This window comes from Anomalospiza imberbis, chromosome 23 (assembly GCF_031753505.1).
Source record: "Anomalospiza imberbis isolate Cuckoo-Finch-1a 21T00152 chromosome 23, ASM3175350v1, whole genome shotgun sequence".
NCBI lineage: Eukaryota > Metazoa > Chordata > Aves > Passeriformes > Viduidae > Anomalospiza > Anomalospiza imberbis.
The window spans coordinates 5,906,866-5,925,284 of NC_089703.1; the positions used below are offsets into that span (position 1 = coordinate 5,906,866).

An 18,419-nucleotide genomic window follows, 5' to 3' on the forward strand; every position below is an offset into this window, starting at 1 on the left:
GCCGGAGCCCGGCGCGGCGGGGGATGCGCGGCCGGAGCCCGGCGCGGCGGGGGATGCGCGGCCGGAGCCCGGCGCGGCCGGAGCCCGGCGCGGCCGGAGCCCTGCGCGGCCGGAGCCCGGCGCGGCAGGGGATGCGCGGCTGGAGCCCGGCGCGGCCGGAGCCGTGGGAGCGCCGGGGCTGCGGCGGCAGCGAGCGGGGAGCGCAGGTGCCGGCCGGGATGTGCTGAGGGCTCCGGGGATGGACTGAGGGAGGGAGAGGGATGGGAGCGGCCGGCGTGCCGCAAGCAGGATCCCAGCCGGGCCTGGGCGGGGGGTGGCGGTGCTGGAAGCCCCCGGGCCCGGAGGCTGGGTCGGAAGGGCCGCGGTGCTCCCGGGAGGGCTCCGAGCTCCGCTCCGGTGCGGGGGATGCTCCGGGAGCGGCGGGCAGCGGGACACGGGCGGGAATGGGAATGGAGTGCGGTTGGGAATGCGCAGGGAAGGCTCTGGCAGTGGGTGAGCAGGGTCACAGCTGGAATGACACAAAGTGCTAAGCTGCTTCAGCCTTTCAGCGTCTGCTGCTGTTGTATTTGTAGTGTTTGTAACGTCTTGGATGCTCTCGTTGCCATTGGCGAAGCGGTGTTAATGAGCGAGGCTTGCTCAGGGTGCGGAATTTTGTGCATTTGCTGCTTTGGGAGCAATGTTTGAGTGACCTTTGGTTTTTCACTGACCCATCAACCTTAGCTTCTCCAACCCTTGCAACACATTTGAGCTTTAGTTTCTATTTGTGGAAAGCCGACTTTCTGAAGTCCTTCGTGGATATTTTTTCCACCATAATTGCTAATAGGAGTGTAGTCAAGGCTTGGAGAAGGTACAAGGAGTGTGCGAGGCACTCACGCTGCCGGTTCTTTTGAGCTGGAAGATTGAGGCTTTGTGAGTGATCCAAGAGAAACAACTGCCAGCCACTGCCACGTTTTCATCTGTTGGTAAACATCAGCTGCTGGTTGGCCTTGAGGGAGGAAGACTGAATTAGTTCCAGATGGAGAACTCTTTCAGCCCATTTAGACTTTCCAGTTGATTAAAGCCAGCAGGTCAGTAATTTAGGGGAGTAATTTTGTTGTTATTTGCTGTTCTGCTTCCTGGCGTGTGTGGAATCGGCGATATCAAATCTGATATCACAGCACTGCTGAGGGTGGGGCTTTGGTTCTGCTTAATTGGTCTTGGTTTTAATTAAGTTGTGTAAACAGAAAAGCTATTGGAAAAGCTGTGATAATTAACTATTTTGAATGTAGTGGGGTATTTTTTTTAATGACCTGGAAAAGGAGGAGGAGTCAAGAATCCATTTTTCTGAACAAATTCTCTTGGAGAACGTCTATCTTTTTTCAGAGTTTTGTGTTAAAGTGGGTTACCACAAGCTTGTGGTTTAATGTGATGGTGCCAGAGGGTCCCATACCTCAGTGTGCAGCTGGCATGAATTCCTGGAAAAATGGGAAGAGATAAGGGCACGGGGATGGAAATCTTCAGTGCATGGCTGTAGTAACTGGAGAATGTGAGGAATGGACAATTTCACTGGGAAACAGCTGCTGTGTAGGATACTGAGACTGACACCAGATATTGAACTCCTCAGTACCTCTTTGTGATTTATTTGATATGCCACACTGGACATTTAAAAAGCATTAAAAATAAAATCTTAAAGAAAATAGAGTGAACTGCTCAAAAAATCAGGGCAGGTGCAGCAGCTCTTGTTAGAACTCTCGTGTTTTTCTTTCACAGGGTGGTTTTCTTGTTTCCTCTGCTCCGCCACTGTAACTTGCCACATTTTGTGTAATTTGTAAAAGAAAAAAGCTCTTGTTGCAAACCATTTAATGCCTTTTGCTGCCAAGTCTGCTAAAAAGGCTTTAAGAATTAGTTGCAAGTGCTAATATTGAATTGCAAGGTATAGCAAAATGAGGAAGGTTGCATTATTCCCGTGTAATTTAATAGATAACCACTCTGGAAAGCTCTTGGACATATTTCCCTACTTTTTTCGCCTGGATACATTTACCAGGGTAGCTCTGGAACTACTGGGAGTTACAGCCCTTGATTATTGTTCTCTTTGACTTAGGTTGATAACAGGTTAATTAGTATAAAGGGCAGAGGTTCCTGCTTGGATTTGCTGGGTTGGAAAGATTTTTCTGGGAAGTGTTTAAAGACAGACTGAGATCAAAGACACGGCAGAATCTGGAAGAGGAGTTAGTTATAATTGGAAAGGCTGTGTTGAGGTGCTCCAGAGGGAAAAGGACATAAAAACACAAAGTCTGGTGGGTGGGGGTTATTTTAGAATAAAAAACCTCCCTAGGATGAGTTCTTGTTGCTTAATCTTGGCATGAATACATCAGGAGTTCAAAATCCAGCCTGAAGGGTTACAGAAGTCTCTGTATCTTCCATAAAGTGCAGCTGAAATGTGCTGTCTTTGCTGCACTAGGAATATAAAATGTCACACAAGTTTTGTTTTTTTTCTTTCCTTCTTTCCCTTTTTTCCCCCTCTTAGGCAGAAAACATGGAGCAGCCCACATGAAGGAGCATGTGGAGTTTATATTCCTGCAGGATGTTCCTTGGAGGACCAAGCCCAGTTTTCCAGGCCCCTGGGAGATGAAGCCTTGACCACATGACATTTTTATTTCAACAAGTGCTGCGTCAGTGTTGCTTGGTGTGAAGGACAAATATTTATTTCTTCACCTCACCATGTCGGCCGTGACGAGTGCCCTGACCCCAGAGGCCCCGAGCCCTCCCCAGCTGGAGGAGAAGCCAAAGGGAAAATCCCTGTTCCAGCTGGGCTCGCTCTTTGCTAACAGGAGTGAGAAATTTGTGATTGCTCGCAGTGACAGCTTGCCAGAGGAGAATGTCCTGAAAATCACAATCACAGAGACCACGGTCATCGAGTCCGACCTGGGCATCTGGAATTCCCACGCCCTCATCTACCTCACTTTGTGGTTTTTCTTCAGCTTTTGCACTCTGTTCCTTAACAAATACATTCTGTCCTTGCTGGAGGGAGAGCCCAGCATGCTTGGTACCCTGCTTTTCCTGAATTCCAGGGGGGAAATTGATTTATTTCATGGAACAGCAGCCCCAAAAGCTGCCAGAACTCCCAGAGCATTTGGATAATGCTGCCAGGCACAGGGTGGGGTTGGTGGGGTGTCTGTGCAGGGATAAGAGTTGGGCTGGATGATCCCTTCCAGCTCAGGATATTCCCTGATTTTATGATTGATAATCCCAGATCATCCCACATAAAGCTGAGGGAGAGAATGGTTCAATTGAAGTGAAAAATGCTTGGTTTGGAAGGTGTGGGAAGGGATCTTGAGGCTGGGAACTTGGGATTTAAAGTGGTTTCTGACATTGTCCTTTCCTCCACTTGCTGAAAGATGAAATTTTCTTCGTAGAGAAGCTTTAAGAGGGGAAAAAAAAAAAAGTAATTTTTTTAGTTTTCTGTGCTGGAGGATTTAACAAAAAGTCAAAATTTGAGTAAGTTGTTGCTGCTCTCCAGAGCTGTGCACTACAAGAGTTGCCTTTGGTGATCTCTGTTATCCAATGGCAATTTTAGGTCTTTTTTTTTTAATTCTTCTTAAGGAGCAAACAAAGGGCAGTTTATCTGTGAACCAGGTTTTTCACCATTTGGTTTATTGTGCTGCCTTGCTTAGATGTAGAAGCAAAGGGCTTTTGTGAGACTATATAAAATATACCCTTTTATATTTATAAAATAGACTTTTTCTGTTTTATACAATACATTAAAAACCACCGCACGGATGTTTGTGTCAGAGATTTCCTCATGAAAATCCATTTGTTGTGTTCCAGCTTGTGATCTGACTTCGTTTCCCCTCTGTGATCCTCCTTTAGGTGCTGTTCAGATGCTCTCCACCACCTTCATTGGCTGCATCAAGATGTTTGTCCCGTGCTGTCTGTACCAGCACAAAACCCGCATCTCCTACCCCCCCAACTTCATCATGATCATGCTCTTTGTTGGATTAATGAGGTAAATGGGAAACATTTCCTGCACTAGCTCTGCTTTTCCAAACCAGACTTCTCTTCTCGTGTCTCTCTGCCTTTTTATTCTTGATGAGGTGTTTGGAGTATTCACCTTCCTCCACCCCCACCAAAAGCTATCCCAGGATAATCTTATTTTTATTTGCTGTTGTTGCTTTTCCCAGATGTTTAAGTTTTTGGCATTCCCATCACATTTACGTTTTTTCAGAGCTCATTTCTCTTTCCATTTACTTTCTTCCTGCTCTCTTTTGAGGCTGATGTTTGTTTAGTGCATTAGTATTTATCAGCCTTTTGCCTCAAAAGTCATCCAGGCTATTAAAATTTATCTTTTGAAAAGTAAATATTTGCTGGGTGCTGGGGTTGTATTAGTTTTGTGGTCAAGGAGGGAATAAAAATGCCTGGTTTTGTTTCCTCTCCCCTGCAAAACTGATAAAGAAAATCAAATAAGTGATAAATTCAATTAAGTTCAGAGTTTAAACTGTGGTAATTGTAGCATATCTAATTTACACTAAAGATGGATAACTGCAGATAAAGTTTCCTTGGTGAATTTCTGATTCTCAGAAGATTTTTCACTTTTCCAACTGAGCCTGTTGAAAACTTTGGCTTGAAAAATGGTCACTTGAAGCTTGGAGTGTGTTAAAAAGTAAATTTGTTTTCTGGAAATCCACTCTGAGGCCAAAGACATTCCACAGTTGCCCAAGGGTGACTTTATTTTCTTTAAATAAATAAGGTTTAAGCCATAGCTGAAAGAAAGATCTGACCTTGCAGGTGCAGGAGAAACCACAGTGCAATTCTTTTTATGCTGGGTGTCCAAGAGTAACTCTTGAAGGATTATTTGAATTTCTTCTGGTGCACTAATTAATTCCTTCCTTTTTAAGAATTAATTTCTTGTGATTTTCTTCTCCTGCAGATTTGCAACAGTGGTCCTGGGCCTGGTCAGCCTGAAGAATGTGGCAGTTTCATTTGCAGAAACTGTGAAAAGCTCTGCTCCTATTTTCACTGTCATCATGTCCCGGATGATTTTGGGGGAATACACTGGTGAGTCCTGAAATGAGATTTAATTGATCTCTTTTTTTATTGGCTGTGGTGAAAGCATGGCCACTAAAATATAATAAATGCAGCTGGAAGAATCACTCTGAACACAAGGAGTTTGTAGAATTAAAAGGGTTTTGTGGAAGGGGATTGTTATTTTTCTGTCAAGAAGTTATCGTGGCTTTAAAAATCTGAAGTTCAGGGTGGTCCTTTTTTCTTGCTGTTCAGAATTTCAAATTCTCTCCAATAAAAAAAATAAAAAAATAAGTGAGGTTGGCCCTTTTGCTCTGCAGGATTGCTGGTGAATCTCTCCCTGATCCCTGTGATGGGAGGGCTGGCTCTGTGCACAGCCACTGAAATCAGCTTCAACATCCTGGGCTTCTCTGCAGCTCTGTCCACCAACATCATGGACTGGTGAGCACCGGGGGGTTTTACCTGTTCTAACTTGGTCTTGCAGCCTCTCACGACAAACATCACCCCTTGATAGCTCAGCTACCTCAGCTGGCATAAAAGCAGCAGGATGGCTCCTGTGACAGGGCTGGAAACAAAAAAGTTTTAATAAAAGGCAAAATAACAAAGTTCCTTACAGAGAAAAACCGAGCCAGGCCAAGAGGTTCTTGCTCCTGCTAAAACACTTCATAAAAGTGATTTCCTTCTTTTGTTCTCTGTGGCTATTGGACACAAATGAGTACACAGAAGTTTGGTGAGTTCAAGAGAGAAAAAAGAGCTAATTTTATTTCTGACCTCGCAATATATAGAGTTCTAGAAGTGGCAGTGGATTGGAGGGTGAAACTGCCACCTCTCCAACCACACTGGTCAAACCAACAGTCCATCAATTCTCTCCTCCCACAAAGGAGAATGCAAAATAATCTTTATTTACATGAACAGCGTGTGAGAACTGCAGTAGAAACACGTGAACATCAGAAGGCACAGAAAACTTAAAAGAACTTAAAAACTTTCAAAAGAACTATAAAAGAAAACACTTTTAAAAATCAGGGCAACAGGTCACTGCATCATCCTTGGCTCTGGGAATCTTTAAAAACCCGGAATTACCTGTGCTGGAGTAATGCTTGGTCTCTCCGAGCCAGGTCTCAAAAGCTCTCAGAGATAATAAAAAAACTTCTCTCAGAGGTAAGTATTACACCAAGGATGGCTCAGCTACCTCAGCTGGCATAAAAGCAGCAGGATGGCTCCTGCGACAGGGCTGGAAACAAAAAAGTTTTAATAAAAGGCAAAATAACAAAGTTCCTTACAGAGAAAAACCGAGCCATGGCAAGAGGTTCTTGCTCCTGCTAAAACACTTCATAAAAGCGATTTTCTTCTTTTGTTCTCTGTGGCTATTGGACACAAATGAGTACACAGAAGTTTGGTGAGTTCAAGAGAGAAAAAAGAGCTAATTCTATTTCTGACCTCGCAATATATAGAGTTCCAAAAGTGGCAGTGGATTGGAGGGTGAAACTGCCACCTCTCCAACCACACTGGTCAAACCAACAGTCCATCAATTCTCTCCTCCCACAAGGGAGAATGCAAAATAATCTTTATTTACATGAACAGCGTGTGAGAACTGCAGTAGAAACACGTGAACATCAGAAGGCACAGAAAACTTTTAAAATAACTTTAAAACTTTCAAAAGAAACTATAAAAGAAAACTCAACACTTTTAAAAATCAGGGCAACAGGTCACTGCATCATCCTTGACTCTGGGAATCTTTAAAAACCCGGAATTACCTGTGCTGGAGTAATGCTTGGTCTCTCCGAGCCAGGTCTCAAAAGCTCTCAGAGATAATAAAAAACTTCTCTCAGAGGTAAGTATTACACCAAGGATGGCTCAGCTACCTCAGCTGGCATAAAAGCAGCAGGGTGGCTCCTGCGACAGGGCTGGAAACAAAAAAGTTTTAATAAAAGGCAAAATAACAAAGCTCTTGACAGAGAAAAACCGAGCCAGGGCAAGAGGTTCTTGCTCCTGCTAAAACACTTCACAAAAGCGATTTTCTTCTTCTGTTTTCTTCTTCTCTAGGGAATGGCTTAGGTGGGACTTGGGTGTCCTTAATTTGAGGTGAAGTCCCCAAGGTCCTCTGAGGTGTCTTTAACCAAACTGAGGAGAGAAACTCCTGGGCTTTTGTCCTTTTGAAGGAGACAGAGGGTGACTTGTTTACTCCAGCAACAGGGGCACGTTCCTCCACCGGGGTTTTCTCTGGGGCTGGGAAAATGCAATTAATTTTCTCAGGAGATGAAAGAAAATCATTTGTCATTGTTCATTCTGTACAGTGTGTTGGAATGTTGGTGTTGAAAATGCATTTTTCATAAATTATTCACGTAGTCTCGCATATCTAACAGCATTATTGAGATTAAAAAAGAAAACTTCAAGAGAGCAAACTCCTTTCTGGGCTTGTAGAAAACTTTTATCCACCTGAGGATTGATGAATTGATTGGTTTGTCCTAATGATAATACAGCTAAATGGTGGGTTTTATTTTTTTTAATTAAAAAAATTAATTGGAAAAAAAATTTTTACATTAAAAAATTAACTTAAAAATTTTTGTTATTTAAAAAAAATTACACTTAAAATTTTAAATTAAAAAAAAACTAATTTTTTTAAATTAATTAATTTTTTTTTCCTTTTTCTTCTCTAGCTTGCAAAACGTCTTTTCCAAAAAACTACTCAGTGGAGATAAATACAGATTTTCGTAAGTACTCAAAAAATTTCAGTTTGGTTCTATTAGGGCTGCATAAAGAAATTAAATATTTCTCATTATATTGCACCAAGGTGTAAATTTGATCACCTCTATCATTTTATCAGGGGAAGAAAACTCCCCTGAGATCCCACTGCAAGTTTCATCATCAGCTACAACTCCCAGAAATAAACATTTAAAAACAGAAATATAAATAAATATGGGAATAAATAAATATATATATAGGAATAAATAAATATATATATATAGGAATAAATAAATATATATATATAGAGGAATAAATATATATATATAGAGGAATAAATAAATATATATATAGGAATAAATAAATATATATAGCAATAAATATATATATAGCAATAAATATATATGTACGAATATAAATATATATATATAGGAATATAAATATATAGAGAGAGGAATATAAATATATATAGAGAGGAATATAAATATATATATAGGAATAAATATATATATATAGGAATAAATATATATATAGGAATAAATATATATATATTTATATATATTTATATATAAATATATATTTATTTATAAATATATATTTATATACATATTTATATATATATAATATATATAATATATATAAATATATTCCTATATATTTATATATAGAGGAATAAATATATATATATAGAGGAATAAATATATATATAGAGGAATAAATATATATATAGAGGAATAAATATAAATAGAAAATAGAAATAAAAATGTTTATATATTTATACAATTATGGTCATATATAATTATATGTATTTCTGAAACATTTGTTTAATGTTTGTCTATTTCTATTAATTATTATTTAATAGAAATAATTTAATAATATAGAAGTATTTTATCAATATATAACGCATTAAAATTCTAAGATTTTGTAAATCTAAATACTGAAAAGTAGAAATAAAACCCAAAAAATAATATTTTCACAGCCATCAGTCGTTACTCTGCAATCAGGAACCATCCTTAACATTGCTGGCTGTGCAGAAAGCAACTTTTTATCTCTGAACCTTAAACCAAGAGTGCAGTTCTGTGCTAAAAACCACCTTTAATAAAATATTTGGATTTTACCATGAGATAAAAAGCTACTTTTGGTTTTTTGTGCCTTTCAGCTTCAATCCCCGCGAGCAAAGCTCTATCTTTGCTTTGAAAAATGAAGTTTTAAATCATTTTCATATTTTTTTTTCCTCCTTTCAGAGCTCCAGAGCTTCAGTTCTACACAAGTGCTGCTGCTGTGGTTATGCTTATTCCAGCTTGGATATTTTTCATGGTAATTTGAATTTATTATTTTAATGATTTTAGGGATTTTAAAAATGAATTTAGGTTTTTTTTTTAATTGTGAGCAGAATGTGCAACAAAGGTTAATCTCAAAATTTACCTTTTATCCTTCCCATTAAAAAATATATTCTTATTTGAAAAATTAATTTTTGATTTGAAAAAAAATCAGCCTGAAACACAATTTATCCAATGTTTGCAAGACGTTGGGGCATTAAAAAGAGAAAAATTTTAAAAGAAATCATTTAATTGGGACATGAATTAATCCAAAAAGCCTGAATTTATCTCAGGATTTTTTGAGTTCAAATCCTGTTTTTGTCTCAGTGGATCTGAAAATCTGGAATATTGGTTGACTTTTTGTTGCTGTTCATGTGGTGTACAGGAATATTAACTCTGAAAGCAAATTTTTTTGAGAAAAATTGCAGGATCTAAACGTCCTTTATATTTTAGGCTTTGTTTTTAGGGCTAAAATTTAAATATAAAACTCTAACAGTTGGGTGGAAAATCACTTTTAGATTTTTCTCATGAACTAAACCCTTAAATTCAATTTTTATTTTAGGATGTGCAAATTTTTTGAAGAACAAATTATTGGATTCAAATGTCCTGTATGTTTTAGGTTTTATTGGGCTAAAATTTAAATGTATAACTCTCTGCTTCTAACAATTGGGTAAAAAATCACTTTTAAATTTTTCTCATGAACTAAACCCTTTAATTTCTTTTTTTTTTTTTATATTAGGATGTGCAAAATTTTTTTGAGAAAAAATTGCAGGATTAAATGTCCTGAATGTTTCACATTTTATTGGGCTAAAATTTAAATATAAAACTTTGCTTCTAACAGTTGGGTGGAAAATCACTTTTAGATTTTTCTAATGAACTAAACACTTAAATTCAATTTTTTTTTTATTTTATGATGTGCAAAATTTTTTTGGAGAAAGAATTACAGGGTCTAAATGTCCTGTATGTTTTAGGTTTTATTGGGCTAAAATAATTTTTCATTTTTTCTCATGAACTAAACACTTAAATTCAATTTTTTTTTTATTTTAGGCTATGCAATTTTTTTTTGAAAAAAATTACAGGATCTTAAATGTCTTGTATATCTTAGGCTTTATTGGGCTAAAATTTAAACGTAAAACTGTCTCTTTTTCTAACAGCTGGGTGGAAAATCACTTTTAGATTTTTTTCTCATGAACTAAACCCTTAAATTCATTTTTTTTTTTTTTTGAGAAAAAATGACAGGGTCTAAATGTCCTGTATGTTTTAGGTTTTATTGGGCTAAAATTTAAATTTATAATTCTGTTTCTAACAGTTGGGTGAAAAATCACTTTTAGATCTTTCTCATGAACTAAACACTTCAATTTTTTTTTTATTTTATGATGTGCAAAATTTTTTTGGAGAAAGGATTACAGGATCTAAATGTCTTGTATGTCTTAGGCTTTATTGGGCTAAAATTTAAACATAAAACTGTTTCTAACAGCTGGGTGGAAAATCACTTTTAGATTTTTTTCTCATGAACTAAACCCTTAAATTCAATTTTTTTTTGAGAAAAAATTACGGGGTCTAAATGTCCTGTATGTTTTAGGTTTTATTGGGCTAAAATTTAAATTTATAATTCTGCTTCTAACAGTTGGGTGAAAAATCACTTTTAGATTTTTCTAATGAACTAAACACTTAAATTCAATATTTTTTTTTGTTTGTTTTGGTTTGGGTTTTTTTTTTGTGGGTGTTTTGGGGTTTTTTTCTGTTGTTTTTTTTGTAATTTAGGACGTGCCTGTGATTGGGAAAAGTGGCAGGAGCTTCAGCTACAACCAGGATATTGTGATTCTCCTCCTGATAGATGGAGTCCTGTTCCACCTGCAGAGTGTCACTGCCTATGCCCTGATGGGCAAAATTTCCCCTGTGACTTTCAGGTAAAATTGCCAGGAGCCTTCTTTTCTATTTTTTATCAGGAACATTATTTTATTTTCTTTGATCAGCCACACTATTTTGTATTTTTTAATCAGGAAACATTATTTTCTATTTTTTTTTGGTCAAAACCATTATTTTCTTTTTTTTTTTTGGTCAAAAACATTATTTTCTTTTTTTTTTTGGTCAAAAACATTATCTTATACTCTTTTGTCAGGAAAATTATTTATAATTTTTTTTTGTCAGAAACACCATTGTATAATTTTTTGGTCAAGAACAAAATTTTATTTTATTTTGTCAGGAACACTATTTTCTGTTTTTTTTGTCAGGAACATTCTTTATAGTCTTTTGTCAGGAACAATATTCTATATTCCTTTTCATAAACACCATTTTATAAATTTTTGATCAAGAACCAAAATGTTGTTTTGTTTTTTTTTTTTTTTTGCCAGAAACATTATTTTTAATTTTTTCACCAGGAACATTATTCTCTTTTGTCAATAACTCTATTTTATATTCCTTTTCAAGAACACTATTTTTTTTTTGTCAGAAACACCATTTTATAATTTTTTTGGTCAAGAACACTATCTTGTATTTTTTGTTAGGAACATTTTCTATTTTTTTTTGGTCAGGAACATTATTTTCTTTTTTTTTTTTGTCAGGAACATTATTTTCTATTTTTTAAATTTTTTTTGTCAGGAACATTATTTTTTATATTTATATTTGGTCAGGAACATTATTTTTTTTTGTCAGGAACATTATTTTCTATTTTTTTTAAATTTTTTTGTCAGGAACATTATTTTCTATATTTATATTTGGTCAGGAACATTCTTTTTTTTTGTCAGGAACATTGTTTTCTATTTTTTTTTAATTTTTTTGTCAGGAACATTATTTTCTATAATTTTTTTTTGTCAGGAACATTATTTTCTATAATTTTTTTTTGTCAGGAACATTATTTTCTATTCTTTTTTTACCTGCTCAGTATTTGAGAACAGCAAAGTTAGTGTGCAAAGAGAAAAATCACAGCATGGATGGGGCTGGAAGTGAAATTTGAGGTGGCATTAAAAAAAAAAAAGAAAACCAAAGGTATTTTGCAAAGAAATTAATGAGTTAAATCACAAGATGGTTGGGGGTGGAAGTTGAATGTGTGTTGGTGTTTTTTTTTTTTTTAAAAAAAAAGGAAAACTAAGTATTTTGCAAAGAAATTAATGAGGTAATTCATAGGATGGATGGGGTTGGGAGTGGAATTTCAGGTGGTCTTAATAAAAAAAAGAAAAAACTAAAGGTATTGTGCAAAGAGATGAAAAAGGGAAATTCCAGGATGGCTGGGGTTGGAAATGGAATCTGAGGTGGTGTTAAAAAAAGGAAAATGAAGGTATTGTGCAAAGAAATTAATCAGGTAAATCACAGGATGGCTGGGGTTGGAAGTAGAATCTGAGGTGTTAAAAAAAGGAAAATTAAGGTATTGTGCAAAGAAATGAAAAAGGGAAATTCCAGGATGGTTGGGGTTGGAAGTGGAATTTCAGGTGGTCTTAATAAAAAAAAGAAAAAACTAAAGGTATTGTGCAAAGAGATGAAAAAGGGAAATTCCAGGATGGCTGGGGTTGGAAGTGGAATTTCAGGTGGTTTTTAGAATAAAAAGGAAAACTAAAGGTGTTTTGCAAAGGGACGAATGAGGGAAATCATCAAATGGCTGGGGCTGGAAATGGAATCTGAGGTGTTAAAAAAAGGAAAATTAAGGTATTGTGCAAAGAAATTGATTAGGTAAATCACAGGATGGCTGGGGCTGGAAATGGAATCTGAGGTGGTGTTTAAGAAAAAAGGAAAATTAAGGTGTTGTGCAAAGAGATGAAAAAGGGAAGTTCCAGGATGGCTGGGGTTGGAAGTGGAATCTGAGGTGGTGTTTAAAAAAACAGGAAAAACTAAAGATTTGTGCAAAGAGACGAATGAGGTAAATCACAGGATGGCTGGGGTTGGAAGTGGAATCTGAGGTGTTAAAAAAAGGAAAATGAAGGTATTGTGCAAAGAAATTAATCAGGTAAATCACAGGATGGCTGGGGTTGGAAGTGGAATCTGAGGTGTTAAAAAAAGGAAAATTAAGGTATTGTGCAAAGGGATGAATGGGGGAAATCACAGGATGGCTGGGGTTGGAAGTGGAATTTCAGGTGGTTTTTAGAATAAAAAGGAAAACTAAAGGTGTTTTGCAAAGAGACGAATGAGGTAAATCACAGGATGGCTGGGGCTGGAAGTGGAATCTGAGGTGTTAAAAAAAGGAAAATTAAGATATCGTGCAAAGAAATGAATCAGGTAAATCACAGGATGGCTGGGGTTGGAAGTGTTGATTCAGGGGTTGGAAGTGGAATCTGAGGTGGTGGTAAAAAAAGGGAAAACTAAAGGTGTTTTGCAAAGAAATTAATGAGGTAAATCATCAAATGGCTGGGGTTGGAAGTGGAATTTCAGGAGGTGTTCAGAAAAAAAGGAAAACTAAAGGTATTAAGGAGTTTTGCAAAGAGATGAATGAGGGAAATCACAGGATGGCTGGGGCTGGAAATGGAATCTGAGGTAGTGTTTAAAAAAACAGGAAAAACTAAAGATATTGTGCAAAGGGATGAATGAGGGAAATCACAGGATGGCTGGGGTTGGAAGTGGAATCTAATCTGAGGTGGTGTTAAAAAAAGGGAAAACTAAAGGTGTTTTGCAAAGAAATTAATGAGGTAAATCATCAAATGGCTGGGGTTGGAAGTGGAATTTCAGGAGGTGTTTAAAAAAAGGGGGAAAACTAAAGATTTGTGCAAAGGGAACGAATGAGGGAAATCACAGGATGGCTGGGGCTGGAAATGGAATCTGAGGTGTTAAAAAAAGGAAAATTAAGGTATTGTGCAAAGGGATGAATGAGGGAAATCGCAGGATGGCTGGGGTTGGAAGTGGAATTTCAGGTGGTTTTTAGAATAGAAAGGAAAACTAAAGGTGTTTTGCAAAGAGACAAATGAGGTAAATCACAGGATGGCTGGGGTTGGTAGTGGAATTTCAGGTGGTGTTTAAAAAAACAGGAAAAACTAAAGATTTGTGCAAAGAGACGAATGAGGGAAATCACAGGATGGCTGGGGTTGGCAGTGGAATCTGAGGTGTTAAAAAAAGGAAAATTAAGATATCGTGCAAAGAGATGAATGAGGTAAATCACAGGATGGCTGGGGTTGGAAGTGGAATCTGAGGTGTTAAAAAAAGGAAAATTAAGATATCGTGCAAAGAGATGAATGAGGTAAATCACAGGATGGCTGGGGTTGGAAGTGGAATCTGAGGTGGTGTTTAAAAAAACAGGAAAAACTAAAGATATTGTGCAAAGGGATGAATGAGGGAAATCACAGGATGGCTGGGGTTGGCAGTGGAATCTGAGGTGGTGTTTAGGGGCCAGGTGGACATTAAAGGCTGGCTGTGGGGTGTGGCAGAGCTGCTGTCCCCTCACGTCCCCCGTGTCCCCCTGCTGTCCCCGCAGCGTTGCCAGCACTGTCAAACACGCCCTGTCCATCTGGCTCAGCATCATCGTGTTTGGGAACAAGATCACCAGCCTGTCAGCCGTGGGCACTGTCCTGGTCACCGTGGGGGTCCTGCTCTACAACAAGGCCAAGCAGCACCAGCAGGAGACCCTGCACAGCCTGGCCATGGCCCCACAGCCCCCAGGGCCCACCGAGGACACCGAGCCCCTGATCCCCAAGGATTTGGAACCCTATGATTAATGGGGCTCTGCAGCCTCCCGGCTGAGCGTGGCCCCAAGGAGATCCTCCTGGATGGGGTTGTTCCTTTGAGTTCCTCAAACCCTCCTGGATGTGGTTGTTCCTCTGAGTTCCTCAAACCCTCCTGGATGGGGTTGTTCCTTTGAGTTCCTCAAACCCTCCTGGATGGGGTTGTTCCTTTGAGTTCCTCAAACCCTCCTGGATGTGGTTGTTCCTATGAGTTCCTTTGAGTTCCTCAAACCCTCCTGGATGTGGTTGTTCCTCTGAATTCCTGAAACCCTCCTGGATGGGGTTGTTCCCCTGAGTTCCTCAAACCCTCCTGGATGTGGTTGTTCCTATGAGTTCCTTTGAGTTCCTGAAACCCTCCTGGATGTGGTGTACCTTTGAGTTCCTCAAACCCTCCTGGATGTGGTTGTACCTTTGAGTTCCTGGCAGGCCTTGCCCAGGATTTGAAGCTGGAAGGAGCTGGGAAGGATCCAGGAAAGCCTTGGGAATCTGAAGCCCCAAAGAGAGGACCTGGAACGTTGTAAACGTGGGCTTTGTTGTCTCTCCTTGACTCCAAATCATGTCCAAGCCTGTGCTGGTGGAAGAACTTCGGTGTCCTGTGGGAGAACAGTTCCTGTCTCCCTCCACATCCAAACAATGTGAAAATGGGGCCTCACCACTGAATTCTGCTGGCAGAGGGATGGAATCGGTGCCTCGTGGAAGTTTCTGGTGGTTGCTCTGCATTTCCTGCATCCTCCCTCATTCCTGGGTGGTGGAGAGATGGAAGAGGTCCAAGGAGGGGATTGTCCCACTCTGACCTCACCTCAAGCCCTGAGGGCTTTTTGGGCCCCCAAAACCTGCCAGAGCTCCAGGAGCATTTGGACAGCACAAGAAGGGATTTTGGGGTGGATTTTGGTTTCTGTACAGGGCAGGAGTTGGACTGGATGGTCCTTGTGGGTCCCCTCCCATTCAGGATATTCCACAATTCTAAGAGGGATTGGAATTCCCACCCTTCTCTCCCAATAAAACAACTTTATACGTTTGCTTGAAGCAAACTATGGGAAATGAGCTGTGGTGAGCACCTGCTGCTGGCTACAAATCCAGGATTTGTAGTGATTTAAAATGTAAAAATTGAATGCAGAAATACTGCATTCTGATCATTTACTGACAAAACTGAAATGCAAATATTCACACACGTACCCTGTGTAAATGGACTGTTGAATTCAATGCTTGCAGTTGCTTAGAGTTAAAAAAAAAATGAAAACTGTGGTGACAAAGGAAGCAGGATCTCTGTATTTCTGTGAAAAACCATTTTGTTGTTTTAATTTCATTTTATTATGCATGAGGAAAGAAATGGATGGGGTTTTTTATGTTATTTCTAAGAGTGCAGCAAAAGGCTGCCTTTTAGAATCTCAGGGTTATGAGTCTGACCTGTGTGTAAAATATCTTATTTCTGATTATATAAAGAAATCTCAGAGGCATCTGTGACAACTGGGAGGAATATTAACCATAAACTGAGGCAAATCTTTATTTCTGCTGCTTTTTAAGTTTCCTTTTTTTTTTAAAGGAAATTTGTTTCTGTGGTAGATCAAAGATTCAAAGTTAACTTCCCTTTTCAAAATTCTGAAGAACAGTCGATTTCGACAAAAATAAAGCACACGTGTAGCTACCAAAACATTCACATGGACTTTTTGGGAACAAAACTTCAATTGAAATGAGTGGATTTTAATAACTGCCACTCTTCTGGAAGGTTGGAGCATGGATATATAGTGGTCTTTATGGAAAAAAAATAATGGTTAACAGGAAATTACAAGTGGAATTCTGTAAAATTGCATTTCCACATCTCAGTGACTACCTGGGGTAGATTCCCCAAAGATCTGAGGGAGAAAAATGCCAATTTTTTCATCCTTGTGTATGTGATACGTCTGTGGTATTTTGTTTTCTTTTGTACTCCTGTCACTTTTATAAAAGCTGTGGACTGTGGAGCTCTGTGGTTTTTTGTTTTTTTTTAATTTGTTTTCTGCTAAATACACGAGATTTTTGAAAGTATAACTAAAAAAAAAGTCTGGTGTGTGTCATAATTCTGTTTTGGGCGACAGAAATCCCAGCTCTGCTCTCACACGAACCCCATCCTTTTAAAACCCAGCAGGTTTTTGTTTTTCTGTGAACCAGGGAGGATTTGGGAATGGGATTTTAACCCCTCCTGCTCTGCTCGTGTACTTTCCTTTGCCATCTTTTTTTTTTTTTCTTTCCTTCAATTAAACAAACCAAAAACCTTTTTATTCTCCGGTCAGACCAATAAATCTTCTTTTCTCTCGTGTAAACCAGGAGGTTTTTGCTCTTTGTTATGAATTCTCGAGGGTGTCCCAGCCCAGCTCTTCCTGTGACAGAAAAATCAAATGTTTGGGAACATTTTAGAGTTTCTGTCCTTGCATTTCTGGTGGCCACACGCAGGTACCCGTGACGAGGACGAGCTCTGTGAGCTGGAGCCGTGCGCTTTATTTATTTTACATTTTTCCTTCACTCGGAGCGTGTCTTCCTTAAACGAAAATTCCTGATGGTTATAAACGCCAATCACTTGTTTTAAAAATTTATAAAAGTTTACTAAAAATAAAATGGAAAAAAAAATTAATACAAGTATAGTAATAAAGATTAAACAATTAGAGTTAGGACAATTAAAGAGACAATAACAGCAAAAAGTTACAGCCCGGGCTGGGTACCTCTCTCTGGACAAAAGTGAGCCAGGAGAAGGACCCCGATAAAAAAGAATTCCCTCCTTAAGAGGGGTAACCTGTTGCATACACAAATCACTTCATGAATATGCATATATTTATTTAATACAAGAAATTCGTCCGGTACTTGTTGAGGAATTCCTGTTAATCCCAGGCGCCTTGAAGTCTAAGTCGAGTTTGGAGAAGTTCGGTTTTTTGTTGATAAAGAAAGCCATAAATTCCTCTCCTCTGGAGGATTTAGGGGTTTTTGTAATTGTTATCTCTGTCTGAAGAATTTCTTGATTATCTTCTTCTTCTCTTGAGCAAAACGAATACCACACACACATATTTTCTATTTTAACTACTAAAGCTTAATTTCAATTACAAAACTACATTTACTATATTATTGAAATGTTACTACAGCATAACTTTCCAACCTAGCATAATACATATAGTAAATATCTGCGTAGAGCCATATAATCTGCATTTTTCACACTGATGCGCTGGGGTGCAGCTGGGAGGTGTCACAGCACTCCCTGCGCTTCTAAATTGTCATTATTCCCCATTATATCCCCTTATTTCCCATTCTCTATCATTATTTCCCCTTATACTGTCCTATTTCCAATGGGGGATGGATAATTAGTGCATCTCGGGGATGATAATTAGGGTAATTAGGGATCTTTGCTGTTCTGTGCCCTGTGTCACCTCTGTCACCTCCTCCCTCACACTCTCACTCATTTCCATGTAAGAATTGCAGAATTTTGGTTGGAATGCAATTTATCCAAACCAATCTGTTCAATCCGATTAATTCAGATTTATTCAAATTCATTCCAACGCCGCACTTGGATGTGTAATTAAATGCGGCCCAGTGGTGACAACGCCTCCACTCCCAGCCCTGCCGCCGGCTCGCTGGGCTTATTGCTGCCCAGGCACAGCCCGCAGGTCCATTAATGCCCCTCCGCCTCGGCCGTCCTGAGGGGGAGCGGCTCAAATTAACGCCTCATTAACGCCTCATTAACGCCTTGAATTAATTACCGCGCCGTGAGGCGGCACCGACGTCATCGGCGCGCGGCGGCGGGCGGAAGTGA

General features: G+C 38.7%; 1 protein-coding gene across 2 annotated transcripts; it reads left to right on the forward strand.

Annotated features, from left to right (window-relative positions):
- Positions 1–887: 887 nt before the first annotated feature.
- On the forward strand, positions 888–16,591 carry SLC35E2B (solute carrier family 35 member E2B). 2 transcript variants are annotated; one of them, XM_068171781.1, is made up of 10 exons: positions 888–1,067; positions 2,507–3,025; positions 3,850–3,985; positions 4,907–5,034; positions 5,322–5,442; positions 7,659–7,712; positions 8,928–9,000; positions 10,767–10,912; positions 14,398–14,865; positions 15,061–16,591. In XM_068171781.1, the coding sequence occupies exons 2-9, from the start codon at positions 2,701–2,703 to the stop codon at positions 14,636–14,638; spliced, it is 1,224 nt and encodes a 407-aa protein (XP_068027882.1). In that variant the 5' UTR covers positions 888–1,067; positions 2,507–2,700; the 3' UTR covers positions 14,639–14,865; positions 15,061–16,591. The 2 variants fall into 2 exon arrangements, with proteins under 2 accessions (XP_068027882.1, XP_068027881.1); XM_068171780.1 differs by having other exon boundaries at positions 14,398–14,986; positions 15,061–15,928.
- Positions 16,592–18,419: the final 1,828 nt, after the last annotated feature.

Excerpts from the sequence above, each read along its gene's own strand:
- SLC35E2B (XM_068171781.1), top strand. The coding sequence starts at position 2,701 with ATGTCGGCCGTGACGAGTGCCCTGACCCCAGAGGCCCCGAGCCCTCCC. Across the intron at positions 3,026-3,849 it reads GGGAGAGCCCAGCATGCTTG|GTGCTGTTCAGATGCTCTCC; the intron begins GTACCCTGCTTT and ends ATCCTCCTTTAG. Across the intron at positions 5,443-7,658 it reads TCCACCAACATCATGGACTG|CTTGCAAAACGTCTTTTCCA; the intron begins GTGAGCACCGGG and ends TTTCTTCTCTAG.